A 27,543-nucleotide genomic window follows, 5' to 3' on the forward strand; every position below is an offset into this window, starting at 1 on the left:
GCGGGCCAGCTGTCACGGCGCGCGAAAGCTCAAACTGTTCTGTTGGCTTGTATGGAAGAGGCGGGAGGAAGAGGAGCAGCTCGGCTAAAGCGCTCTCTAAATGTGCTGTAACGGTCTAAAATAGCCCCTTTTTACGCAGACGTGTATTTATTGACATCTGTTGTGGCTGCCGAGATTTGTGAAGTCGTCGTCTCCGCTGGCTTCTTTTTTATAGAAGCGTGTAAACTAGCCGACGGACAAAGATGAGCCTGCTCGTCTCTCAACAACAGGTGAGGGCAAATGTTCTCAGAAATCACAAAGTACTTTCTTTGCCAGTTCTAGAGCACGTTGTCATAAAGTTGAGGTCCTTGTAAGTTAGAGTGAATAAAATAAGATGTATTCACAGTTTTAAAAAAAAAAGCTGCAAATGTCGGGTATTGTTAGCTGTGGCTAGGTAGCTTGCTTGCTAGGTTAGGTTTAGCCAGCTGATGTCTGCTGGTTATCGATTAAATCTGTCCTCCTGACATGTTACTGTGCTTAAAACTGTCAGAATATGTTTATATGTGGTTTGTAATTCGCGGGATTGTTAACTTGAATTTACAACCTTCATCTTAAATGTGTTCTTTTAAAGGGAAATCGCATCTAGCAGTGTGCAAAGAGTGAAAGGAAGCCATGTTTTACCTTCTGTGCTTATTGTTAGGTGTCTCCCACATTCTGGGTGCGACGTCCATGTTTAACGTTAACCTATAATTGAGGAAACTACCCCATTTATTCATTTATTTCAGAATGAAATAGACTCATACAGTTATAATATTTTTAAAAAATCTAGGAAGAAGTTGCACAGTTATGAATAGATGCAATCTAATCTTCTTTTGACATGTCAATAATGCATGTTGGGTTTGTTTCTTGGAAGTGCAGCCCCAGTGTTTTACAATAAGTCACTAAGAGGTACAATTCAAGCTGTATTGTGCATTTGGAACATAATCTATTACCGTACTGGCTCTTTTTTTACTTTAACTAATAATCATATAACATCAGAATACACTGCAGTGCTCAAATGCCACAACAAAAATGGTGGTTGAATAATGTTTCTGTGTTATTGGTCACAGGCTGAGGAGCTTCCTGCTGTGGCCCTAACAGTAGCAGAGAGCGATTCAGACAGCGGGGTGGGCTCTCCAGTGGAGGAGATGGTCACGGAGACGGCCAACAATAAAGAGGAGCTTCCAGGTGAAGTAACACAACAATAGAATGTAAATGAGAAATCCATTCAGGTTAATGACAGTGAAGTAGTAAAATATACAAATTAGTAACAAGTTTAACCATGTTACTGAGCTGCATTTTGTTGCTGTTGTTTCCGCTTTCTTCTTCTTCTGACTTATTTTGTTTTTGGCTTGTTTGTGATGTCACAATTCAGGCAAAGGTTCCTTTTAGCGGGTTCACCCATCTTCAAAAATCCCAGATTATACTCCTTAATTTTAGTGTGAAAGAGGCTCAAAATTAGAGAAACCCATCATAATTTCACAGTGCTTGACTGAGAGAAACTTGCCTGTAACATCTCAAACGTCATTATTCCTATTTTGAAGTTTGACTGTTATTAAAATGTTACTTTGCTTCCAGATTCTGATGATGATGATGAAGCTATCACAGCTCACAGGAAGCCTCGACGTAAAGCCATTAGAGACAGTGACAGTGAGGAAGAGGCTGCTGCAGAGGACAGTGTCCACATGGCTGAGGCTCTGGTTTTGTCTGCTTCCAGCGGAGAGGAGATGGAGACAGGTGAGGCTAAAGAGGAGGACAAGAAGACAGGAAAGGGGACACAGAAGAGCAAGAGAATAAGCAGAGCACCGATCGACAGTGAGGACAGTGAGTCGGAGCAAGGGAAACGAGGAGTGACGGCGGAGGAGCTTGAAGAGAAAAAGGAAGCAAATTCAAAGGAACGCAAGAAGAGGGAGAAGAGCCAGAGGCATCGGGAGAAGAAGGAGAAACGAAGCAAAGCAGTGGAAAAACTGAAAAAGAAAGAGAGGGTCTCTGTAAATGATGAGGTATGTGTGGCTTGGTGTTTCTTTGGTACATGTTCTCTGCCAATCAGCTTTTGTACACAGAATCACTGATTTCTACTATTGTCTTGACGACACTTACCCGTGTAATGTACTTGACGTCCTCATGAAAGTACTTTATTACTTTCTATATTAAATACATGTTTAGGTTCATGTCAGTGTATGGTTGTTTTGTGATTTGGTATCTTTTTGGGAAAATTGAAAAAAAACTTAAACTTAAAATTGGGATACAGAAGATGAAATTCTTGTACGTTTTATGACTTCAGGACACTCTTCCTCGGGCTCTGAACGACAGCGGGTGTCTGCTGGGTGACACGGATCTGTTTGACACCGGTCTCAATGATGATGACGAGGAGGAGGAAGAGTCCCTGGACGCTATCCGAGCTGCAGTCAAGCACAAGGTGAAAAAACACAAGGTATGTAACCGATGATTTGAAATTGTAAAATCAAGACTTAATTATCGCAATGATTTTATTTATATGCTTGTGTTAAATGTTAATGAGAACTGTATTTTAAGAGTGAGACTGCGTGTGGTCTGACACTTTGGAGATGCTGCTTGAAAGGCTGTTGATCATGTTAAATGTTATTGCAGGAACCTCTCCTGGATGAAGAAGATGAGGAAGATGAAGAGGCACCAGTGAAACCTCAGCGTGAGGTATGCAGTGCAAAATGCTATTTTTTCTCACAATGCTATAAAGGTAATACAAAACTTAAAACTTTATTTTCCACATGTGATGTTTTAGGAGAGGAAAGCTGCACGTGCCAGCAAGGAGGCAATGAAACATCTCCACAGTGAGTCTCAGAGGCTGGTCAGAGGTCAGTAAGAATTTCTTTTTCTGGATTATCCTATGGAATGTATGTTACTGACACTACATTGCTGACATGTTCTTCTGCCTTTGTAGAGTCCACTCTGGGCCTGCCATACCATATGCCTAAGCCTAAGACCATCGACCAGTTCTTTAAGAAGAGATCCAGACCTGAGGGTCCTGCCATGGCTTTACTGAAGTAAAGACAACAGTTAACACAAAAATATGCAAACAGCCTAACCTGACAAGCCAAACATGATCTGTAGTCACAAGCTTACCCAAAATGTGTTGTTTTATAGTTATGTTGACTTAATAAAAATCTGATTTCATTTGATTTATTTTCATTAGATCCACAAAATATTCAGCTATGATGTTGAAGACGCCAGCGGTTCCTCCTCCCCCACCTCCCCCAAACCCACCTATGGAGCCCCAACAGCCGACAACAGAACAGGAGCCGTCTCTGGATCTTTCATGCACTCAGATTCAGCCTTTATCTCACCCAGCCGCTACCTCCTCACCCCAGCAGGAGAGCCACAACCAGGTCAGAGAAGAAACAACAAGCTCAGACGCTAACCAGGAAACTGGCCCGATGCTCTACCTCTCTGAGAGTCTGCAGGAATCATTCAGAGCAGATGATGTTGTGAAAACTATGAATGACTTTGTGGAGGAAACCTCTGCTGTCCCCACAGAGCAAAGCCAGACTGCAGTCACGTCTGAATCTGAATCCCTGCTAATGCAGCCTGTATCTGTGGCTTCTGTGGAGCCTATAGCTGATTCTACATTAGCAGTCACTTTAAAACAGCAACCCTCCAAGCCCAAGAAGGACAAACTGGCCAGACTGAAGGAGCTTGGTCTGGTCCCCCCACCTATTCCTAAACTGTGTCCAGATGATGGAGCCTTTGTTCAGCTTGAGCCCCCGCAGCTCAACCCCGGTAAGTTGTGATTCTTTTGAGGATTTCAAAAGCTCTAGTACAAGAATGTGCCCAATTAACCTTGGTGTCCTCCCTCAATCAGGGGTGGTGGCTTTAAAAGAGCGATACCTACGTCAATTTAAGGTTCCTGCAAGGCCACAAGCAGAGCGCACCATGCAGCTCAACATCGTCCGCAAAGACAGCACCCCGTCTGGACAGGAAGAGTTACACACGGAGTCGGTCACTGTCACTGTGAGGGGGGAAGCAGATGAGCCAGTGCCAACAAAACCTGGTAAGGATTCATGTGGGAATTGCATGATCTATTACTTTGTTCAATTTTGTAAATTTAAAAACAGCCTCCTCACCTATTTTATTTTACTTTTACTGGGTGTCCACAGATCCTTAAGAGCAGCAATGAATCCTTCAGTCTGGTATTTGAAGGTATTAAAAATGCCAATGACACAATAAACTAGATATATTATTTTCTTTGGAAATCTCTGTAAAGAATTTAGCGTTTCATTATACAAGTATGAAAAGACTGTAAACAGGCCCAGGAGTGAGGAGCATGAAAACAGAAACTAAGTGGTGAAAAATGATAGAGAATAAAGCTGTTATTGAGCACAGATATGAAGGTTGCTTTGATGTCTCAGTCTCATATTAGGTTTGACCGTTCACTCATATGTTCATTTGCTTTTCTGTCTTTTTGGAAATCGTCCCGCTCGAAGGTTGCCCCATGTGTTCTGCTAAGAACCTCCTACTTGGCTCAAACCCTGTTCTATCAAAAGTAAATTGACATTTGGCATCATCTGCTGGTTTGGAAATGCTACAGAATCCCAGAAAAACACCGTGATATTTGCCGGCAAACTCTCATCTGATGGACAATGATGCCTTCCCCCCTCATTTACCAAAAACGGATCCAAAATGTATTTTATTCCACAGGCTGTACATTTTTTGAGGATTTTAAGGATAACTAGGATGTCCAGATGGCCTCCACTAAGGCATTATGGAAATGGAAAAGTTGTGATGTAATGTTTGTTATTGGATCGCAGCAGGAAACCAATTTCCATATAAAGTGTCTATCTAATAGCAAGCAATTTTCTGTGCCGGGACAGGTGGGCCTAGATTGTTAAGCTGTTTCACATTTACTTACAAAGAAGGGGCCAGGGGAAAAATAAGGGATTTGCACAAGCTTTCATGAGAGAATTGTGGTGTTTCTTAACTTGGCATCTTCTGGTCTGTATGTGCAGGGGAAAAGCTCCTGACTCTGAAGCAGCGTCTGCTGCTCGCCATGGCTCAGCGGAGGAAAGAGGAGCGGGTGCGCAGGGCCGAGCTCAACCGACTCGACAATGAAGACTGCGCTGAGGAAGAAGAGGAGGAGGAGGAAGAGCTAACAGACTCTGAGGAAGAAGAGGTAAGACTATGTTTTCCCTTTTTTCTCTACGGTGGAACAGTCCGTTTATACAGCCGTTTGTTCTTGTGTCACACCTGATCTTCTCTTTCCAAGGGTGTAGACGACTTACTGGGAGGTGATGATGGGGAGGAAGATGAGAAGGATGAGGAAGGCAGCGTGTCTCGTAGTATCAGGAGCCTTTCTCCCGTGGCACTCGCTGGACCCTCACCGACTCCGGATCTTGTTAACACAGACGGCACACTCATGCTTTTCCCCGGCAACTCCTGCTCTCGCACTGGGTACGTTCGTTTGGCATTTCTGGTCGTGTCCTTCTATAATTGTATGTTTAATGTACATAGTTTCTAAATGTATTTTTATTTTTTTATATTTTAGTGACGGCATAAGAAGGTCTGGTCCCTCTGGACAGTACAGCAGTAATAAGATGGGTGAGTTCAAAACTCACTGCTTTTGTCTGTACACTTTATTGACTAAAAAAGAAAGAAAGTGCTTTAAACATGGGTATAACGATTGTTTTTGTTGACGCTCTTGTCTCCAGAAGAGGACGACTCTCTGTCCCTGGTAAAGGACAACAGCCACAACAGCAGTTTTGAGCTTGCAGGCTCCATGATTACGTCCTATCAGCCAGTCGATAATCAACGCTCCACAGGAAGAGGCATCTCCAACTCCTCCACTTTCCGCTCATCTTCCCCCTGCCTCTTCAGGCCGAGCTTCCTCTCCTCTGCTTCTAAGGTATTATATAAAAAAAAAATGTCAGTTTGTTTAATAAAAACTTTGAGTATTAGAATTATAATATCCCGGCTTTCCTCCCTAAACTGTGTGAGTTAATCATAAATGCAGAGTTCATCCAGACTGAAAAAGCACATGTAGAAGAGTCGGATAACAATGAAAGGGGAAACTGTTTGTGTCATAATTAAATTGGTTTACTGATTAAAGGCAACCTCCTCAGGTTTATCAGGCTTCCCACGGGTCCTGGAAATCCGTGAAAGTTCATCAAGGCCCATGATAGTTTCAGAAAATCACCCTAAATATACATTTACATTTTGGAAAGAAGAACAAAGTTAAGATAATATTTAGGCAATTGTCTCCTGTTTGTTGCAACACTTACTGTTTCAAAGTAGCACTGAAAACAGTCCTCAAAACTTGAATCAAAGTGAGCAGATTTATATAAAATATAATTGTAGAGAAATTAGCACAAACTAAAGGAAAGGAAGTAAAGACAAATTTCATCATAGGCTTATTTTTTCTTTTACCCCCTCTCCTCAGAGTTCAGGGAAACTCTCCGAGCAATCTCTCTGCCTCCCTGTCGAGGACTCCCAGGACCTCTACGCTCCTCCGTCCCCTGGTGCTGACTCCGGTCCTCTGGGTGCAGTTGCCTCTGTCACTGGTCTGGGAGGAGACTCCCACGGTCACTTTTCTTTGGAAGACGACACGCATTCACAGTTGCTTGACGCAGACGGCTTCCTCAATGTGGGGGCCCGCCCCGGTGCACCTCACTCCCACAAGAGACGGTTGATCCTGGACAGCTTGGATGAAAACGCGATGGACGCCAACATGGGGGAGTTGTTGGGCTTGTGCTCCGGTGTCTTTGCGACGGCGGCAGCGGCAAGTGGTTCCAGTCGGAGCGCAGCCCTCGGGTCAACGCAAGAGGACGAGCTGCTGGGTTTGTGTTCTGGAGCGTTTCCGCCGACGCAGGCGGAGGGTGAGGAGAAGATGGAAAGGGAGGAGAGTAAAGAGGGAGGACAGGACGAAGAGTCTGAGAGTGGCATGGAGCAGCTGCTGGGACTGTGCTCAGGAAAATTCCCCAGTCCAGGTGAGTCCAGGAGTGTGTGCAACCATTTGTGTCTAAGGATACACGACTGTTTTAAAATATTCAGATAAATAGTTTTACATTACTTATTTCTTTCAGTTTCACATAAACAAAACTGTTCTTTTCCACCAACCGGAGGTTCCGCTCACAAGACCTCACCAGCAAAAGACAGGTACAGTACAAAGGCCTCATCATCTAAAAGTCTTTGTGTCCTTTAACTCATTGTTTGAGTACATTTTGTTCAAGGACTATTCTTTGAATATTTATATGCCATGTCGGACTCTAACGATCGTACATCTCTGTACAGTGAAAAAGAGGAAGAGCTGCAAGAAGAGGAGGAGGAGGAGGAGGATGAAGACTGTGAGTTCCGGCTTTTGTCAGACATAGAAAGTGAAAAGGTAAAAAAAAAATAATACGAAAACATAAACCTCAGTGTAATACAGTTGCTACATACAGTTATTGAGGCATAAACCAATTGTGTAGATATATAATGCAAATGATGTGGCTTTACAGGAGGATGAGGATGATGGCGGAGAGGAGGAAGAGGATACTGGTGAGGAAGACGGTAATGACATAGAAGAGGAAGAGATGGAGGGGGTGTTCGCTCCCCGTCAGGTCAAGAAAAAGAAAAAGAAAATGTAAGTTTTAAATATCCTTATCCTGTGTATTTCACCCTTTCATGTGACGTGTGATATCAGGACAGCACAGGTTGTAATTGCTTCTCTTTGTTGTTCACAGGCGCATGATGGACTACCTGGACTCGGAGGCGGAGCTGTCGGGCAGTGACTTGGGCAGCGATGACGAGGACGCCGACGGGGGGAGTGAATACGAGGAGGAGGAGCTTCTGGAGGAGCTTCCCTCTGATGAAGAGCTGCAGGATCAGGTCAACAAGATCCACATGTGAGTGGCAGCTGCTTTTACACCATGTTTGAGGGAGACACTGAAACCGGCCTCATTTTCCCTCGTGTTTTTAGAAGTGCGACGAAGACTTGAGTAATGGTTTATATCTCTGTTTTTAAAGGAAGCACATACTCGATGACGACAAGCGTCGTCTGAGACTCTACCAGGAACGCTACCTCGCCAATGGTGACCTGCACTCCGACGGCCCGGGACGAGCTCGTCGCTTCCGCTGGAAAAACATTGGTGAGTTTCAACGATGAAGAAATAAAATCCTTGAATGTTCCTCTTCAAGTTGCTCCCTTTAGGAGATCACCACAGCAGATCATCTGCCTCCATCTTGCCCTCTCCCTCGTGTCCTCTTCTGTCACTGTTCAAATGTCCTCTTTAACATCCATGAACCTTCTCTGTGGTTTTCCTCGTTCATCAACAGTCTAATGTAATCCCTATCCCTCATCTGCATGTGACAAAACCATCTTCATTCTTTTACTTTATTTCCAAACCATTCAACTTGAGCTGTCCCTCCAAATATTCTCATTTCAACTCCACCTCCAGCAACACTAGAATTAAACCCTTGAAGACCATATGATGTCTGAAGAATTTGGCCTTAATTTACACCCATACATCAAGTAAAATGTTTTGCCTACAATTACCAAGTAGCTCGTCTGAAAAGTAGTTTAGTAAAAGAAACCTGAAACACAACTGACTGTACATACAGCAAATATGTTCAACTAGCACAGGACTAGTAAATACAGAATAGACCAATTTAAACTCTTACAGTGTTTTAATTTCAGCGTCTCTGTTTGAATCTTTATCTCCAGATGATGGTTTAGACATAGACAGGATGGGACCAGGGGGCGAGGAAGAGGAGGAGGAAGACGAAGGCGTCGACCCGGGCGAGGTTCAGAGGAGGAAAGAGAGACTGGAGCGAGAGCAGTGGCTCAGAGAACAAGTAAGTGGTTCTGTTCTGTTTGTAAATGTAACTGTGTGTTTTTAAAGGGTCCTGTGCACCAGTATGTCAGGAATTGTGAATTTGAAATGCATATTTGAATGTTTTGTGTTTTGTTACAGTCGGAACAGAAGGCCAAAAAAGGCGACGATGTGGATGCAGATGACGAAAGGATCGCAGATGAAGACAGTCATTTTATGAAGCTGGCCAAGAAGGTGACCGCCAAGACTCTGAAGAAGAAAGGTCAGTATGACTGTGTCGTCGACAGTAATGGCCTTCATATCGTAAAGGAGAAAAGAAAATTCAAATATCACAAACTTGTGTATCTGCCAATACCACTATTGATACAATGCAGTCATTTTAGTCATTCCATACTATTTCAAAGACAAATATTCTTCTCTCTTGAAGAAGAACTATATGGGGCTCATTTTGACCTCTTTTCACGATAAAACAAAACAAAACAAACAATAAAGAGTCATTTGAAGCAACTGTATGTTTTGTCATTATATTGGAAGGCTATGAAGGTTGAGTGGTTACATCACTAAACTATCTTTCATCATTTTTTTTTAAACCAGAACCTGCTGTGGTGCCACAGCCAGAGAAGAAGACGACATCATCAGCTCTTAATCCTTTCCAGAGACCTGCACCGTCGTCACAGGTACGTCATAGTTTATAAAGCTGAATCGTGGGGTGAATGCTGTGTGAGCTCTGCCTAAAGGGACTGTTTTCGCAATGTCTGCTCGCATTTCTTAACAGAACATCGTCAAAGTCGGAACTGCACAAATATGTACTTGTGCTTGAAAGCCAATGTTACTTGAAACATGCTTGATTTTTGGATAAAGCACTTTGTAAGTGTTAGAAATTGTAATTATATAAATTTTTACAACAAATAGCTCAAGTATCTGACGGATAACTTGTTTTGAAACATGAACCGTATGTGTTTCCTTTGGATTTCCTGTCTCCTAGCACAATTCCATCTCTTTAAATGTGATCAAAAAACTGAAATAATCATTTTGAGTGTGCTCATGTAAATATTTAATTTATCACAGCAGTAAGAGGCTGAAATATCTTTTTTTTTTTTTTTTAAAGTGCTTCACGATCTATGAAATATTGTAAAAACCCTGTTTTGAGTCGAGCTGCATACAGCCTTTAAAGGGAGGAAGTAGTTCTTGCATAAACTTTTTTTTTTTATCGAACAGGGATTATATCACTTGTCATCTGATGCTGTTTTATTCTGAGAAAACGTCTGCATGTTTCTCAGAAAAAGCGTTTCCCTCAGGTCAATGGAAGAGTTTGCATTTCTCCTGCCGAGGGTGTAAAACTAATGTGACAAAGGAGTAAACTGTGACTCGAACATGAATTTTCTGCCCTTTGATCAGTGAAATAAAGCATCCAAACATGCTGCTGCATGAGGTGTGAGTGATTTATTACCTCTCTATATCATATTGATCAAGCAAATACTGACGTCTTTCAGGTGAGGAGAGGTTCCCTCCTGAGTCAGCCTCAGTCGATGCTCCAGAAACTGGCCTCCATCTCAGAGGGGAATCCTCTGGCGCCGAGAAACACCCGCGGCTTCCTGTTTCAAACTCTTTCCCCCGAGAAGGACGGCGCCACATCGAACGCACCGCAGAAACAGGTCAGTGAGAGAAATGGCACAGCAATGAATTGGTGGTTCAGTAAGAAGTTGGCTCAAAAAAAGGAAAATATTGGAACTTTGTCAATTATTTCATTGACATAAAGTAGTTTAAAGTTGAAAATCAGTCTTTCTTTGCAATGATGATCATGAACGGTGCCAAAAATAGCACAAAAACAAATACTTGAGAGTGTGATAATCATGTGAAAGTGATGGGGGGATTAATATTGTTGTCATTCTATAAAGAGACTCTAGGTGGAGCCAAAGCCCAACACTCTTATTTAATCCTATTGTGTAGAGATGGCTACAATAAAGTGTTTTTCTAAACGTCCTTCATTTATTGCCAGAATATACAAGAAAAAATGGAAAAATGACAATAAAATGAATTGTTTTTTCCTGTCACGGTTGTTTTGTCGTCAGATGATGAAGAAGAGGGGACAGGCGGAGGCTGTGAACCCCGCAGCAAAGAGGCTCCGCAAAGACGACAAAGCTGCAGGACAAACAAAAGGCCCACAGCGGAGCATCTTCAACTTCCTGTAACCCTGACCACACTGCACGCCTGTGCAAGTTCTGACCAACTGGGAAGGGACAGAACCAACCTGCACACCCACATCCACTATTTCACCATCCAAGACTTGAAAAACAGAGCGTGTCGGTCACGTGGTCACTGGTCACACGTTTACTTGACTTGATTTGGACTGTCATTGCAGTTTGTCCGTTTTAAAATGTTTTATCATGTAAATATGATTAATTTTTTTAAATGAAAGGTTTTTTAGTTTTTTTGTATGATTTTAAATGTATTTGTTTTACAGTGTAAATAAAAGCGTATTTTAAGACATCGCTCAGGTTGTGTCTTTACAACAGAAATGACAGGTGTTATCTTTTCTGTTGAAAAATGATAATTAAGGGAGTTCTGTGTGTCTTAAATTTTAATTGTATAGTCCAGCCTACTAAATGAGCTAAAGCTCAGACTGTCTTTTGTTTAATACTTTGATATAGGTTTTTAATAATATAATAACTGATTTCTGGGCCAATATTGATACCAGTGGTTGATATTGGCTGTGTTTTTTGGCAAGAACAGTAACTATTATAAAAAAGCTCTTCACAATCACCAATGTAGTTTTCTCAGTGGGTTAAATGTTCATTGTTCGTATGTTTTTACCCCTTTTGTGCGACATGTAGTTGTTGCAAGTAACATGATCTGCAGATATTCATGAATGTACACTTTTATCAAACCTCAATTCTTACAAAGGCCTTAAAAGGTTGTGTTCTTTGCTATTTAAACATACTGCTGAGGCAATTATATCCACCAGAATATGAGGGCAACGCCATCAGTGTTGCCCTCATATTCTGTTTTGTTTCCTAGAAAAACCCTCAATACAAATAAATTAGTACAATCTCAAAAAATAAGATTCTTTTTAAGTCATCAGAGACAACATCATTGTCTGTGTCAGTGAGTGTAGTCCTGTTAGCAGACCAGTCCAGTAACAACAACAAGGTAAATAATGGCTAATACTGAGGCTGAAGCTGTTTATCTTTGAGGAAGCTGATTTATGTGGTTTGTCTTTATAGTTTGACATCATGGAGAGTTAAAAGCTAAGTTGCAGGACAATCTGCACAGTCTTATATTGAGGACTTCATTGGAAATCACATGGTATATGAAATGTGACTCCCTGTGTCAAAGCTGATTTTCATAAGATCCTTTTATGATCTTGACTTAAACAGACAACGATACAGCTGCCAAAAGTCACAGTTTTTACTGTCTCCATTATTAGAGTAGTGATAATAACCTCTCTGGCAACAAAAGCAACTATTTGTGTCCACACTGCTTATCATTGTTCCACATTAAACTGTACAGATGGTGGTTTTAAGTGCAGATAAGTTTCTGACGTCATTAGCGTGTCTGGATCTCTAGAAAAACAGGTCAACATAGAAAGTTCAAGATAGTGTATATAAAAAAAAATGGTTTCATAATAAGCTTTGGTCGTTACTGTTCTCTTTATTAAATCTTGTCTTTGTCTCAACTCAATCTGTTCCACAACATCCAAACTTAATTGTTTAGTTTCGTGGACAAGGTTAAAACAATTGAATCCACTTAAACTGATTACACCTCACCGTCCTGTGAAGTTAAAGGCTTCACTCTTGTCTTCTCTCTCTCTCTCTCTGAGACTCCTTTGACTCTTTCATTTCACTTTTTCTCGCAGGTTTTGATGCATAATCGCAGTTTAGAGACTAATGATTTGGCAAGTGGCTAATAATAGGCCGGCATTAGAGGGAGCTTCTTCTAACGAGCCCTTTCATGTCTCTCCATCTCATTAGTAGCCATGGTGATTAAGAGGAGGTCCCGGGGTTATGCGTGGTCGCAGGAGGCCCCATTACACATCATTAGGGGCCAGTGTGAGGACGGTCTGGAATGAACCCCATGCTGGGGGCTGCTGCGAGCTGTTGTACCTGCAGGGCGGACGGGGCCTGATCCTGGTGTTACAGCAACGGTAACATTTTAACTGTGTCACCAGGGTGTAGTATTTTGTGATGTTTTCTTTTTTTTTTAGAAAGAAACATCTAAAAATAAATATAAATAAATACATAAAAGCTGAATTTCTGTCAAATTTAAAAAAGGCCCCAAAATGTATGAAGGAATGATGGATTTTGTCGTGTGGCTGCATCTATCATTACTTTTGAGCCATTACGACGCAATTAACCGCGATAAAGACTTGGTTTCAAATCCTAAGGCTCTTTGCAGGGTCAAGAAGATAAGCGATCAGTCCTAATTGGAATTTAATAGGAGTAATGTCTTTGCAAGTTGGGAGAGTAACACTCTAATTCTGCTTTTTTCTGCACTATACCCACTTCTGGCTGGATTTCATAACTTTGCTTAAAGCTGCACTGTGTAACTTTTAAACATAAACAAATGTCCGTTCCATTCAAACCACTGGGTTTACACAATGCTGACTGAGCGCCACACAACTCTCTGTATTTCTCAGTGTTTAGGTCACGTTAGGTCCATGCTGCACACAGGAAGTGACTTGTTTTATGTCGAGATTAGTGTTTTAGCTCTAGATGGGATGAAATATCTCCCAGTGTTTGTGTGTGTATGTGACTTTTCTCCGGGTTCTCCGGTTTCCTCCCACAGTCCAAAAACATGCAATATGGGGATTAGGTAAATAGGACACTCTAAATTGACCGTGATTGTGAGAGTGAATGGTTGTTAGTTAGTTCAGGGTGTGACCCCGCCTTTTGCCCTATGTCAGCTGACATTGGCACAGCTGCCACCCTCATGTGGAGGATAAAGCGGGTAGAAGATGGATGGATGAAATATACTTTTCAAACAACCAGTCTGCAGTGTTACTAAACTTGTTTTGTTTTTAGAGGTTCAAATCTCACGTAACTGTAGCAGATGTTCTGCATTTTACAATCACAGTCATGTGGATGTAGCTGTGGTCTGTTGCTAGGTTTCCTTTAAAAGGTGTTGCTAATTAGAACCACATGTTTGATTATTGTGTCTTATTGTTTTATACTCTCTGATTTATTTGTTTATTTGCTTGTTTGTGTGTTTATTTTATGTATTTAATACATTTGTGGGGGTTCTTCTCTCGTTTCTGGTTTTACTGGTTCATCATATTATTGTTATTTTGGATGTTTTGTGTGTTTGCTCTATTCCATGCATTGTTCTCTTCTCTCACACAGTTAAGCACATGACGGTTCATATACCGCATCAGTAAAATGCACATTGCTGTTTGTGTCCATCCCGTGCTGTTAAAGCTGTAGTACGTCACTTTTTCAACCGTATATATTCCCATACAGATCATTTTCAGTTACATTCAGCAACACTGAAGAAGTAAAGTGAGACGACTGCAGACATGTTGCAGCTTCTTGTCCCCGCCCAGCCGGCGCTGCAACTGTATACACTCAAACGCTCCCTCAGTCAGGTCTGATAGTTTTGCTTGACAGAGCCCGCTTTCAGATGAAGGATGCAGCATCATTTATGTTCACAAAGACAGACCAAACCGAGGCAGAATAATCACACCAGCAACAATAACGACAACAAAAGTTACGTACCACAGCTTTAACCTTCAAGCTCAAAGTACGAGGTCAGTGCAGGATCCCCAAATTCACTCCCCACTTGAAAGAAGAGGAAGGTTACATGTTTTGGCATCGAGTCCCAGCTCCTAAATATCTAGAGGACACAGATCTGGCTTTAGTCAGATTACGAGGAGGAGAGGAGGCAAAAAGAGAGTGGAATAATTGAAGTGATACTTGAGCTGTTGCACCCAAGGATGTGCTGGTGTCATGATGTATGCACTGTATGTGTGTGTGTGTGTCTGTTCACATCTACGGCTAAAATAAAAGCGTATAATTAGTGTGTAAAGCGACCCCCCAGCCCCCTCCACCCGTGCTGGGTTAGTGGTTGAATGGTAGCACGTCGTGGCTGATTTGGCTGGTTATTATTATTTTTTTTGTAAGTTCGCTGGCTGTGAGCTCAACGTCCGGCAGGCTTTCTCTCTCTCTCTCTCCCTCTCTCTCTTACAGTCTCCGTGCATCTCAGCACCAAGGATCTGACAGAGTGGCCCCATGGGGGCCGCCGGCCGCCCTCGGCCACTGTCACAGCCGAGACTGGTGCTGGAGCAGATGTGGAGCTGAACTGAGGGAAATGGGTCACAGTGCTGGAGGCTGTGTACCATTCAGACAAGGTCTTATTATGCACAAGGTAAGTCATGCTCCCTTTTTTTTTCATAAACTTTTTTTTTTTTATGAGTGTGTGTGTGTGTTTGTCAAATGGCGTCAACATTAGCCTACAATAATCTTGTCTTCCCTCAGGAGGCCTCACAGATGACCCTTACTCCTCCGAGTTCACTCTATCTCTCTCTCTATCTGTGTCCTCTGCCGTCGTCTTTCGTAACTTGGGCTTTTTTCGTTTTCTTTTTTGGAGAGAGAGAGAGAGAGAGAGATGAAGGGAGAGATGATTTTGCGTGTGACGAGGCCTTGGGCGGACGCCTGTGTTTGATGTATTTTTTATGTGCTTAGGCTACTACTGAATGATGGGGAGGGGAGGGAGGAGGGGAGGAGGGGTGACGCCTGGAGCTGATGTACTTGAATGGGGATGTTGTTGAAAGAGAGAGAGAGAGGATGGAGAAGTGTGTGTGTGTGTGTGTGCATGTGGTTCTTTCTCTGCCTTCAGCGACGACATGTCAGTGAGTTGAGGGCGAGAAAGATTGAGACAGTGAACACTTGTTAAGTCTTACTGATGTAACCTCCTTACACCACACACACACACACACGCACACACGCACGCACACACCTTCCAGGAAACCCTCAGCCCTCTGCCTTGCCCTTGGATCTGAGATTGACGATCACAAAAGCAGTCACTCACCACATCACACTGCATCAAATCCTCCTGTCTGTCCTTTTGCGTTGGCTGGAGATTCACGGTGCATTGTGGGTAACATTTTGGCTTCCTTTTCACGTTAAAACTCACCTGCAACTGTTGACGGACGTCATGATGTGTGATTTTCAGCGTTGTTGTTTTTTTTAAATCCATCTCTGTGTGTTTGACTCACTCAAACATCAACAGCTACATGATGATGTGTTCCAGGTCCAATTAGAAGTGTTGGAATATGCAGTTCTGCCTCAGATTAAGACAATTCTTTTTCACCATTTCCCAAGATGCTTGTCTACGACCACCAGAGGATGAGCATGATGTTGCTTGATGAATCTAATAAGAGGGGATTGAGTTGTAATACAATATTACACACAGATGATTTTTTTTCTGACTAAATTAATGTTAATTAAAACAATAGCCTTAAAACAAGTTATAATCCTACTATGAATTTTCATTTTGTATGGAGGCGTAGAACTGCCACAGCATACAAACAAAAGTCTAAGCCGTTTCTCGTTAACAATTTAAAAATAAACTTATTCAAACCTTGCAATTAAACTTCAATATTTTTGACTGAGCTGGAAAAAACAAAAATATTGCATCACCTAATGGAGAAAAGCAGGATCAAAACCACAAAAAGAAGGTGCAATTACTGACCGCACCGACTGTTGTTGAAGTTTAATTTCACGGTGCAGAAACACGTCTGTGCAGAGTTTGTTCTCAATTTTCACCTTCACTCTAATTTACCAACGCTCATATTGTTATAGTAGTGATGATAAGAGGGTGAATTGTGGCCATAAAAGGAATCAATATGGACTGGAGTTCAAGGTTCCACTTCATTCATTCATAATTGTGTGGCGTTTTTGTAGCATACCTGAAAATTAAGAACTGAAGTGGTTTTAAACTTAGAAGAATTAGAATAAGCAGGCCATTGCACACGGTGATAGTGACCTCTGCATTTAACCCATCCTTATTACTCACCAGTTGTGAACTCACACTCTTCCCAGGATTTGAGCTGGTGACCTTCCAGTTACGACCCCAATTCCTTTCCTGCATTGTAAGGCTTGTAACTGGATGGTTGCTGGTTCAAATCCCTGGAGTGCCCCTGAGCAAGGAACCCAATCCCTCATTGCTCCCTGGGCACACACAACACACTGATGACGAGCTGAACATTTGAATCAGGTGTGCTGGAGCAGAGAAACATCTAGAACATGCTAGATCCCCATGTCATCTTCTGCAGAACCTTTAATTGCAATCATCAGAACACAAGGATACAAGGAGTATTTCCAATACCTAACTTTCATAAACAGCAACACCCCCCCAAAAAGGGGGGTGCACATCATTTACAAAGTAAAGTGTTCCATAAATGATCCATATAGGATAATCTATCCACATAAATGTTGCTTTCCAATAGTAAGTATAGACATTTTATGGTTATGTGAAGCTTAATTACAAACAGAAACCTATAAATGCATAAAAGTAACTGATAACGTGCAATATTAACGGACAATGTGTCATAACCAACAATGCCATCTACACTGCATTATACAGGATAATGGGCACTTCTCAGTGTCACTTTATATTACATTATTATATGTGCTTTATGTCTATTTGTGGCTGTCACTGTGTATCAGTGTGTGTACATTATGTTTGTGTGTTTTATGTGATGGAAATTAGCCCACGGCTACAATCTGGCACCTGTATATGTGTTTTTATTATTAATGTGTGTTGTCCCTGTTTTTTTAAAATAGAGACGTGTATTAATACTGTAGTACCTTAATGACCCACCAGAGGGCCACAGCCCACAGTTTGGGAATAATCAAGACCAATGGAGACCTCACTCTGATGTGATACTATATGTGAACACTGAAGCTCCTCATCTCATAAACCTAACAGAGATAAATAAGTGTAACTTCATGTTATTACATCATAAAATATCATATTTATGGATCAGGTATAAATGAAAGGTTCTCACTGATGTACAGTTATGTAAATGCGCCTCACTGTTCTGTTCCTCCTGAGTGTCGTTTATCATTGTACTACACACACACACACTATGAGCCTGTGTAGACACATATTATATAAGTGTTCTGCAGACTTTTGCCACAGGCTGAATCTAAACCATTAAACATACAATGCAGTGCAGCATCATGTGGCTGCTGCAGTCCTGACACACACACACACTGGTGTGGTTCCACGAATTCAGAGGACATTGCCTTGACTTATATTTAAGTCCTGGAGACTTTTTTGAACCTTAACTACTAACTAAGCCAGTGCATTTGAGTCTAAAAGAGACAACCAAGTTTAAATCCATCAACCACTTAACCTATAGCCTTCTCTGCCAAAATGTATTCACCTAAAACCTGTTTCCACCCTTTTTGTGTCAATAATAGTTAAGCATGGCTACTCCGAGGTGGTGGTCTAGGTCCCCATAAAGGCTTGGGTCGGCACTGCCATTAATCCAGAAAAGAGTTAACTATTATTATACACAGTACGTCATAAACTGTAGACAGCAGTGATTGTTTCAGCCTGCAGTTTCCCTCTTCCTGCAGCCCCAGCCCAGTTTAGGAAGTGTTACTCAGACCTCAGTCCTTTCATTTTTCTCCTGTAAGTACAGTGACAGTGAGTGGATGATGGGAGGAGGAGGAGGAGGAGGAGGAGAGAGGAAGATAATCATCACATAGGAGGAGGGGAAACACAGGGAGGGCGCAGCGTCCACTGATTTTTTTTTTTCCTCCACCACTGAGAAAAAAACCCCGACGCGTAAAAAAGGTAAGAATGATCCAAAAGCTCATGCTAATATATTCCCACATGGGTGTGTGTGTGTAAAAGCAGATGAAAGGCAGGATCTGCTGCATGAGCTTGTTTTTTTACTGAGGAGAAAGAGAGAGGGAGAGAGAGAGAGGGAGAGCAGACAACACTGATATGGGGTGAGCTTTATATGACGCGACGGAAACTCAAATATTCAAATATTCTGGCTTCTTTTCTCTGCATTTTTTGTTGATATTTTCCATTTTAGAAGAAATGTGGAATCACACGTCGGGTTGTGAATGGATGTGGATGTGACACGGTTTCATTCTACTTATTTATTTATTTATTTATTCTATTTTCAGCGCAGCATCCGCGGCGCCATTGGTCACAAGGACGCATCGAGTAGAATTGTTGTGTTTTTACATGATGATTTCTTCATTTTTCGCCGGGTTACGGCTTCATGAACACACATAGACGGAATGCGCCTTTATCTGGTGACAGTATCGACCAAAACTGACATATTTATATCGATATTGACACGGAGGATGATTAAGTTTTTGTTTATTTCTTTTTTGAAATCTCTTCGTCATGATGGTTTGTGTGTGTGTGTGTGTGTGCGCGCGCGCTCCCGAGCCTCAGAATCGCTGTCCTCCAGCACCAAGCGGGCGCGCGTGCACTGGGTAGGAAAGGGGGGGAGGGGGAAGGATGTGACTTTGATTGACAGCAGCCTGAAGTCAGGATTAGAGAGATTTCCATTCTGAGGAGACATGTAAATGTTTGATGTTAATAGAAGTGGAGTGAACACACCAGCCTGTAGTTATAGAATGTGTGTGTGTGTGTGTGTGAGACCTTGTCAGGACCAGGAGTCCCTCATAGAGACTAAAACCTGGTCCTAATGAGGCAGAACTTCATTTGTGTGCAACTGGTTAAGTGTGCAGCTAAGATTTTAATCTGCTAGGTTAGATTAAGATTGGGGATGGGAAATCAGTATCGGTCCGATACAGGTCAAAATCACTGTATCAGATATCGGACAGATAAAAAATAAACCTCTAGATCAATTGTTTCTTCAGCAAAAGCATTTTAGCTGAGTCGTGTTTGGGCTGTTTATTTCTTCTTTTTGGGGACAACAATATTTGTGACACATTTAAAAAATGATGTCTTTAAAATGACTCAGCACAACTCAATTAACAGCTACCATAGTTAATAAATGGTCTAAAATGACTAGTATCGGTAGATATTAGAGTTGGCGATATCGCGGTATCATCCCATCCCTAGTTGGGGTTAACTGGTTAAAGTTAGTGATAATGCTTTGTTTAGGCTGTCCTATGCAAAGCCTTGTGTGTGTGTGTGTTGTTCATATACTGTATTTTGTTTTTGTCATATCCTTTAAATCACTGTTGAGCTGTTTTTGCTTTTAAACGTTTCTGTTTACATATTTAACATATATCTCAGGTAAACTTACTTCAGATATCTCTATGTCACAGTTAACGTGATGTTTGCTTTATTTATAGCTGCCAAAGTCGGTTTATCACAGCGAGCAGCTGAAAGCTTGACTTGTCTTTAAAGAACTTAACTCGTGAACTTCTTGGAATCGCAGCCTGGAGATTTTATGGTGATTATGCAAGCTGTGTGAGATGATGAGATGAGATGAATAACAGGAGAGTGTATTTATAGGAAAGGGCAGAGTGTACGGGGTCTGTTTACACCACGAAAAGGTTGATGTTTGTGTCACTGACATTAGACTTTACCGTTTTTGGAGCTTTTTCTTGTGTTGAAGGCTGAAAAAATGCCCATGAAAATGACTTTGAAATCTTACAATTTAAAGTAATTATCCATCACATTTTCAGAGATAGTGGTCACATCTAAACTGATGAAGTTAATTTAAAATAAAGTAAGCTGAAGTTGTGTTCATATAACCTTTTAACATAGTTAATGAGCTTCATTAATGTGGGTGTTACCAATTATAGTAAAAAAAAAAACAATTTTAATTGTGTCAACCATTTTATTTCTTTCAGTGTGACAATTTTACACTTCTTAATGTGTAAAATTGACAGTTTTCTCTGGTGTGCATTCATTGTCTCCATATGTTGATTTTTATGTTGTTTTAATATGGATGTAAACTTTTGGCTGTCGAAAAGAAAACTAAAACTAAATGTATGAATTTAAAGATGTCAAAGATGAAACTGAAATGATGAGCAAACATGACGTGTCTTGTTGACAAACATGTATTCATGGTCTCCCTGTTTGTTTCAGTGACGCACAGTCGAGGTCAGTGATGCTCCACCATCAGGACCAACCTCGTAACTACGGAGGCCAGGGAGGCACAAACAACACATCTTCCTCCTCGCTTCGAAACAGGAAGTGCGACAAAGACGGCAACTTCAACTTCCTGCCAGGTAAGGATGAAGAGGACTTCACGGGCAGTGGAGGAGGAGACGAGAACCGAAACCAGGTGCGCCCACGTAGTTTGGGCCCGCTGGGTCGCGACCCTCCAAACTCCTCGCCGTCGTCTGCATATCACAACTCCAGTGGGACGCAGCGACCCAGAATGCCCTGCTGGAGTCCACTGGAGCCCCTGCCCGAGATCGAGAGTGTGGACGACGGGTTCGGTCGGGTTCCCCCAGATGGAGCAGAGGAAGGGAGGATGGAGGAGGAGGAGGAAGTCATGATGAGGAGGCTGAGTGAGATGAAGCGGCGGGAGAAGAAACAGCCGCAGATGAAGAAAGGTGGCATGGTGTCCAGAGGAAAAGAGGAAGAAGTCGACATCCTGAAGCTGGAAGATGATGACGAATGGGGAGACAGTGACTCTGGGTCTGAGGACAGCTACCAGTCCGGCAGCAGCATGTCCTCCCTCCACTTGGAGAGCACAGGAGACAGGGTGCTGATGGGAGGATGGGACCGCGTCGGAGTTGGTGAACCAAAATTGAGCCCGCAAGATGGCGACCAGTGCACAAACACCAGCAGAGAATGGGTCTCACGACAAAGCTTCAGCCAAAAGTCACTGGCTGGAAGCTTCCTGGGAGACCTCACAGAGGAGGGAAGAGGACCAGGAGACGACGATGACCAGTCTTCAGACACAGACGGCGAGAAGTCAGAGCTGATGGACGCCGTGTGGACGCTGCGAGACCGCGAGCGATTCAAGGCCCAGGAGATGGAGAAGCACCAGGTGCAGCTGACCATGTACCGCCGCTTGGCACTGATCCGCTGGGTGCGCACGCTACAGAGCCACGTCCAGGAGCAGCAGAACCGCCTGCAGTCCAGTTTCGACGTCATACTCACGCACAGGAAGGAGCTGCTGCGCATGGGCGCCGCCGCCGCCGCCATGGCAAACGCCGCTCCCCCCACTGCTGTCGGACAATGATGAACAGAGAGAGAAGGGGGGCGAACTGAAAGACTGGAAGTTGTTAAAACAGCATTTTTGCTGTGTTTGACTCTTACCTGAAGACATTTTCCCTCACCCCATCATCCACTTTAAAGATTCACAGTCATGTTGTTGATTGTTATGATGCAGAAACCTGAGTTTTTGTTGAATTTCTGTACAAACATTTAACTCGTCTTTATTCAGGAAGACTCGCACTTTTTGTTGCTGTTGATGTTATTATTCAGGCTCTGTCAGGCAGTACTATCAGACCTGACTGAGGGAGCGCTAGTGTGTATACACCAGCAGCACAGTGGTGGGAGGGGGACAAGAAGCATTTGCTGAATAACCAGGTGTTTTGAGCAGTAGAATTCACTTCTGAACATTTCTGAGGCACCTTTTTGTGTAACACATCACTTGTTATGTGTCACCGGGTGACACGGCATTGTAGAGATAATTGTAGAGATGAATGATCAGTATTGTATGAACTTATCTGACAGTGGCTTGAACGCAGCGCACATTTGTTTATGTTGTTTATACACACAATACAGTTTAAATCCCCTGTCCCTTCATAAAACCATATTGTATTTAAAGCGATGGAAAAATGAATGACTGTGTTGTGATGTTAATGTCATGTTTTAATCCAAAATGGTCTGTGTGCTTTTGCTGTCATTGCTTGTTTTGACTTGTGAGTATAGAAAACTATAACTGTGCTAAAAGATAATGCGGATGTATCAGTGTAACAGATGGTTTATAGATGCTGTATATACACACATATATATATATATATATATATATATATATATATATATATATATATATATATATAATATAAGGAATAAATAAAACTACCACACGCTTTAATATTGTGTTTTATGTTTGATGATGATAGTTTATTTGATATTATCTTCGGGGGACTGCAGTGCTAGTAGCTGTATCATTCTTCTTTAAAGGTTTAATGTTCAAGTATTAGCGACATCTAGTGGCGAGATTGCAGGTCGTAACAAACAGAAGGCTCCTTCGCTCACCCCTCCCTTTCCCCTAGAAACCTCAGTAGCGGAGGTTTTAGGCTGAGCTGCTATAATACCATGTGTTAGGTAACTATTTGTTTATCCGATCTGCCAAACCTCATAGGGAGGCGGGCTTGACCCACAACAGCTACATGAGTGGAAATATGTCGGTGGCTCCGAGCACAGCTAACATGAAAGCAGCGACAAAACTGCTAACAGCTAACACATTGTTGTTGTTGTACTGCTTATACTGCGTTCCATTAACATCAGAAGTCGGAAGTGGCGTGTGTTTGCAAACAGAGGCATTCAATTTGAATGTTCATACTGAGTTCCGTTACTGTAGTTATGCTCCTCACCAGCAGGTGTCACTCTGTACCTGGTGTTTACCTGCTCTGACGAGGTTCCAAGTGAGCTGAGCCCATACTAAATTGTGATGTCAACAGACTGCTGGTCATTGATTGGTCAGAGAGTTTCATCACTGGAAGAGTCATGAGCACGACGTCCGACACAAGAATCAAAGCAAACAACGTCCAGCTTTAGATCAGTTACTTAAAAATCCTGAAAACATACGTTAATCTCCAACATTTAGCAACGGAAATGTCTAAAATCTCAATATCTGACAGAGGAGTCTGGTGTATTTAGAGACAGCCCTGCTGAAAGCCGGCGATCATGAGCCGAATCACGACCCGTTCAGTGGTATTTCAGTCTGTGCTCCGGTGTCATGTGTAAAAAGGTCACAGCAGTTTCACGCAGCGGTGCGATGATGACTCCGCCCACGTTGAGGAGGTACTATAGTCACGGAGAATGAACCAAACCGTGTAGAGTAGAGCTGTGCCGTGCCGTATAATGCCAGGACTATATAGTGGAAAAGCACCAAAAGAAGTGGAGAGTGTGTGTGTGTGTGTAACAGGTACTGTATGTTAGCAGGTTAGCAGTGACAAAATAAAAATCCTTAACAGTTTCCTGTGCTCAGTAAGCAACACAGCAACAACGTATATACCAGTCAATAACAACACTATTGTTATTCCGAGTTGGAAATCCAAGTTCAGGGGGCGTTCCTCACCCATGACCTTGGAAATTCCAAATTTTGACTACAAATGGAACTACTTTGAGGCTGTAAAATACCAAATAATTGTTTAATTTTTAAGCAATTTTACACTTGGTCGGTATATTCACCTGAATCGAATAAATCCTGTTAGATTTCACACAGTGGACCTTTAAAAGGGCAGGCACCGTCGTTTTTATCACAGATCAGCATGTTGGTTTCATGGAGCAGGTTAATCATAGCTCCTTCAGTGCTGATAAAGGAGGGCACTTTAAAGAAAGAAAAGAAATCCTCTGCAGCTGTGTACTTGCAGGACTGGAGCCTTCAGGGCAAATGACCTTTAAGCTCACAATTGCTTCTTTGTCAGCTGAACAAAGTTGGTATGTATCTGCTCATCACAAGGCGCTGTGTGTGTGTGTGTGTGTGTGTGTGTTCTGCAGGGTGTGTGATAGCCGTGTGAGGCTCAAGCGTCGTCCTTCTTTCATGGGCATGGCTGCTGCTGCTGCTGCTGCCGCCGCGGGCACTGAGACTTCATCTCACCTCTTATATATATGTGTGTTCAGAGAGATACCAGCCACGCTGCCACCCTATAATCTCCAAATCCATGCGCTGAGTCGTGCTGGTGGGGGCCTTCTGCGCGCTGCAGGGGCCCCGGGGAGCCTGCGAGTGTGCGCCCCGGGGCCCTGCAGGTCCAATCCGGCCGCAGCGAACAGACGCTGGTCCGGTGAAGAGCCAAACCCCGCGGCAAGTTGGAGATAATCCCCGGCCTTGAATGTGCATCCTAACTAACTCACTCCCGTTCATTTAAAAAGAAAAGGCTTATCTGCTGTGTGTTGAACGCAGACATCACAGTTTTACTCGGGAACATATTGATCCCTTGTTCTCTGGCTGTAGGTGAGTCAAAGCTGAGCGGATAACATGTTTTAACACCGGGATGGTGACTTGTAAGCAACGCGCAAAACAGTGCACCTCTGAAAAGAAAAATGAGACAAACATGCCTTTGATTGTGATTTAGTAAATAACCGAGGTGTGATTCCAGGGTCTCGAGGCGCGATTGATGCATGCAGAATAAAAAAAACTGCATGAAACATGGAGATAAATGAGGCCAAAGGCTGTAACATAACACTTTTACAGGGAAAAACAGCTCTTACTTTCTGCAGCTTTGCCTCAGGAGAAAAGTGTCAGTGTTTCTATGTTCACTACTTCAGCATGGAAATATCCCCAGTTGTTTCCCATTGTAACATTTTCCCTGTTTGCTGAATATAAAAATAAAAATAAAAATGTGTGTGTCTTTCTTTGTTGAAAAAAGTGATTATTGATAGTTTATTAGTGATGATTTGGTTGCCAGGTTGTGAACTGTCAGTGCACAGTGAACTCTAAATGAGAGGGTTCCCTCTTATATTTTCCCAGTGGTTGTTTTAATAGGCATTTGCTTATTTTACTGATTCTATTTAAACCTTTATTTGTATTTATATTGCTCTTTTGCCCCAGTTAGGTTTATTTACATGTGTAGTGACAATACAGGTCTGTCTTTTACAAAAAAAAACATCTACAGAAACACATTTAGACATGAATTAATCAGTTTATTTCCAACAATCCATAGTCATAACGATAAAGATATTTTATTTTATATTTTACAACAAATCATATTTTTGAATTTTAATCCAGATGCTCCAAGAAGTTTGTCTCCCTGATGAGTTAAAAGAAGGAAGGATAAACATCACATGTTTAATCAACAGTGTTTAAATTAATTATATGTATTTTATTAATAAAAATAATGGCACCTTGTTAAAAAACGGTGCTAAAGTTGTTGTTTTTCTGTCTCTGCAAACAGACTAATTCAGTCAGTATTATAATAATAGAAACTGTATGTAAATGACAGTTGTGGTGTTAGTTTTTAAATCAGTATCAAACTTCCTTAGGTGCAGAGAGGCTGTGCACAGCACCTCAGTTTTAGATGTTCAGATGTTTCCCTCCTTTAAACACACCTGATTCAGATGAACAGCTCATCAACAAGCTCTGCAGAAGCCTGGTAACGAGCTGTTCGTCTGGATCAGGTGTGTTGGAGCGGGGCAACATCTACAACATACAGGGCAGTGTTCCCTGAGGACCAGGGTTGGGAAACACTGCTCTACAACATACAGGGCAGTGTTCCCTGAGGACCAGGGATGGGAAACAGTCATTCCCCTGGACCAGGACAGGAACAGGAACTCTGGTATCATAATAGAACAAACAGAAAGAACACATGCTACTGCTGCTGCTGTCCAGGTGAGAGAGAGAGAGTGTTAGTGATGAAGAGCTGAACATTTTAAATGATCCAATCTTTCACCTCTAATACCTTAAATGGAAAAACAGAGAATCAGTATGGAGCAGCTTCTTCTGACCATTCAGCTTCTGTAAATGAATAACAATAGAGGAACATGGAGAAATAATTTTTGAGAAAAAGATTGAGCAGAATTTCATGTCATTTTTTGTTTTTTCTACTTTTTTCTTATGTCTTTTGTTCAGACCCCAGGCATCAGAGTATCTGATAAATAATAAACACAGGCTTTATCATCTGGAGTATAACTGGAATAAGTCAAATTCTTATGTTTCTGATGTAAACTGTTTTTAACATTTAGGCTATTTATTTACTTTACCAAGAGTTCCCAAAATATTTGCTGGACAGAAACACTTTTTTTGTTACCTCTGCAAATGACTTGTTTTTAATATAGTAATTGCCATTATAGATCATTTTATATACACATTTTAAAATAAACATATCAACAAATTCATCAAATTACTGAACATGTGATTGTTTGATAATGATGCAGTGATATTGATGATACAATTACAACAAAGAGATTGACAGTGCTCATTTTCCGTTGTACATATTTCCAGCGACAACAGCATTAAACCATTAATTTATTCACACTTTATTTCCCACTTTATCTCTTTTTTTAATCTCATTAACATTAAAAGACAGATGTATTCTTATTTTCCCATGTATTCATACACACTAAAGTACACACTACCTCACCTAAAGGACGCTTCAGTAAACAATGTCCACTAGGGGGAGACACTCCATCACAGAACAGCCTGGGTCAGCCCATCACCTGTGATTGTTGTTGTGTTTTGACGCCAGGGGGCAACGGTGTGCACATGAGTGGATGATCCAGCAGAGCTTTATCTATTGGAGGTGTTGGTGTTGGTGTTGTTGTTGGTGTTGAGGGGGAACCTGGGATCCATGAATGTTCTCCACTGGGAAGAGAAGAAGACTTTTTGTCACTGTGCGTTAAATAATGACATACAGTTCAACACAGAGGTCACGACCAAGAAAGGTGAGAGGTCACAGGACGATGAACAGGACAGAAAGTTTGATAACTGCACATTTACACATGATCAATTATGTTTGCTCAGGCGTTTAGCTGCTGTATAAATATGCTTTTAAAAAAAAGAAAAGAAAGACAAAGTGCTTACAGCAAGGACACGTGCAGTGGCACCATGTGCTGAAGGGGTCAGAGGTCAAACGGTTTGGAAACACTGGTATAACGTAGTATTTAGCTTGTAGCA

At 42.0% G+C, this 27,543-nt stretch overlaps 2 protein-coding genes across 4 annotated transcripts; both read left to right on the forward strand.

Annotated features, from left to right (window-relative positions):
* The first annotated feature begins 34 nt into the window (after positions 1 to 34).
* On the forward strand, positions 35 to 11,290 carry LOC122786109 (claspin). The gene is made up of 24 exons (XM_044052144.1): positions 35 to 269; positions 1,089 to 1,206; positions 1,597 to 2,021; positions 2,303 to 2,452; positions 2,629 to 2,691; positions 2,780 to 2,852; positions 2,939 to 3,041; positions 3,191 to 3,774; positions 3,857 to 4,045; positions 5,001 to 5,164; positions 5,258 to 5,442; positions 5,537 to 5,589; positions 5,700 to 5,893; positions 6,428 to 6,974; positions 7,071 to 7,143; positions 7,279 to 7,369; positions 7,485 to 7,609; positions 7,710 to 7,871; positions 7,993 to 8,114; positions 8,690 to 8,820; positions 8,940 to 9,060; positions 9,393 to 9,475; positions 10,292 to 10,453; positions 10,871 to 11,290. The coding sequence occupies exons 1-24, from the start codon at positions 243 to 245 to the stop codon at positions 10,988 to 10,990; spliced, it is 4,065 nt and encodes a 1,354-aa protein (XP_043908079.1). The 5' UTR covers positions 35 to 242; the 3' UTR covers positions 10,991 to 11,290.
* A 7,213-nt stretch (positions 11,291 to 18,503) lies between these two features.
* Positions 18,504 to 22,230, forward strand: LOC122786028 (UPF0500 protein C1orf216 homolog). 3 transcript variants are annotated; one of them, XM_044052023.1, is made up of 2 exons: positions 18,504 to 18,599; positions 20,832 to 22,230. In XM_044052023.1, exon 2 carries the CDS (start codon positions 20,854 to 20,856, stop codon positions 21,937 to 21,939), a length of 1,086 nt encoding a protein of 361 aa, XP_043907958.1. In that variant the 5' UTR covers positions 18,504 to 18,599; positions 20,832 to 20,853; the 3' UTR covers positions 21,940 to 22,230. The 3 variants fall into 3 exon arrangements, with proteins under 3 accessions (XP_043907958.1, XP_043907957.1, XP_043907959.1); XM_044052022.1 differs by lacking the exon at positions 18,504 to 18,599 and adding an exon at positions 18,733 to 18,757; XM_044052024.1 differs by lacking the exon at positions 18,504 to 18,599 and adding an exon at positions 20,003 to 20,190.
* The last annotated feature ends 5,313 nt before the right edge of the window (positions 22,231 to 27,543 follow it).

Source organism: Solea senegalensis, linkage group LG20, assembly GCF_019176455.1.
Source record: "Solea senegalensis isolate Sse05_10M linkage group LG20, IFAPA_SoseM_1, whole genome shotgun sequence".
Lineage (NCBI taxonomy): Eukaryota > Metazoa > Chordata > Actinopteri > Pleuronectiformes > Soleidae > Solea > Solea senegalensis.

Coding starts and splice junctions, on each gene's coding strand:
- LOC122786109 (XM_044052144.1), top strand. CDS start 243: ATGAGCCTGCTCGTCTCTCAACAACAG. Junction 3,775..3,856: donor GCCCCCGCAGCTCAACCCCG/GTAAGTTGTGAT, acceptor TCCCTCAATCAG/GGGTGGTGGCTTTAAAAGAG. Junction 5,894..6,427: donor TCCTCTCCTCTGCTTCTAAG/GTATTATATAAA, acceptor CCCTCTCCTCAG/AGTTCAGGGAAACTCTCCGA.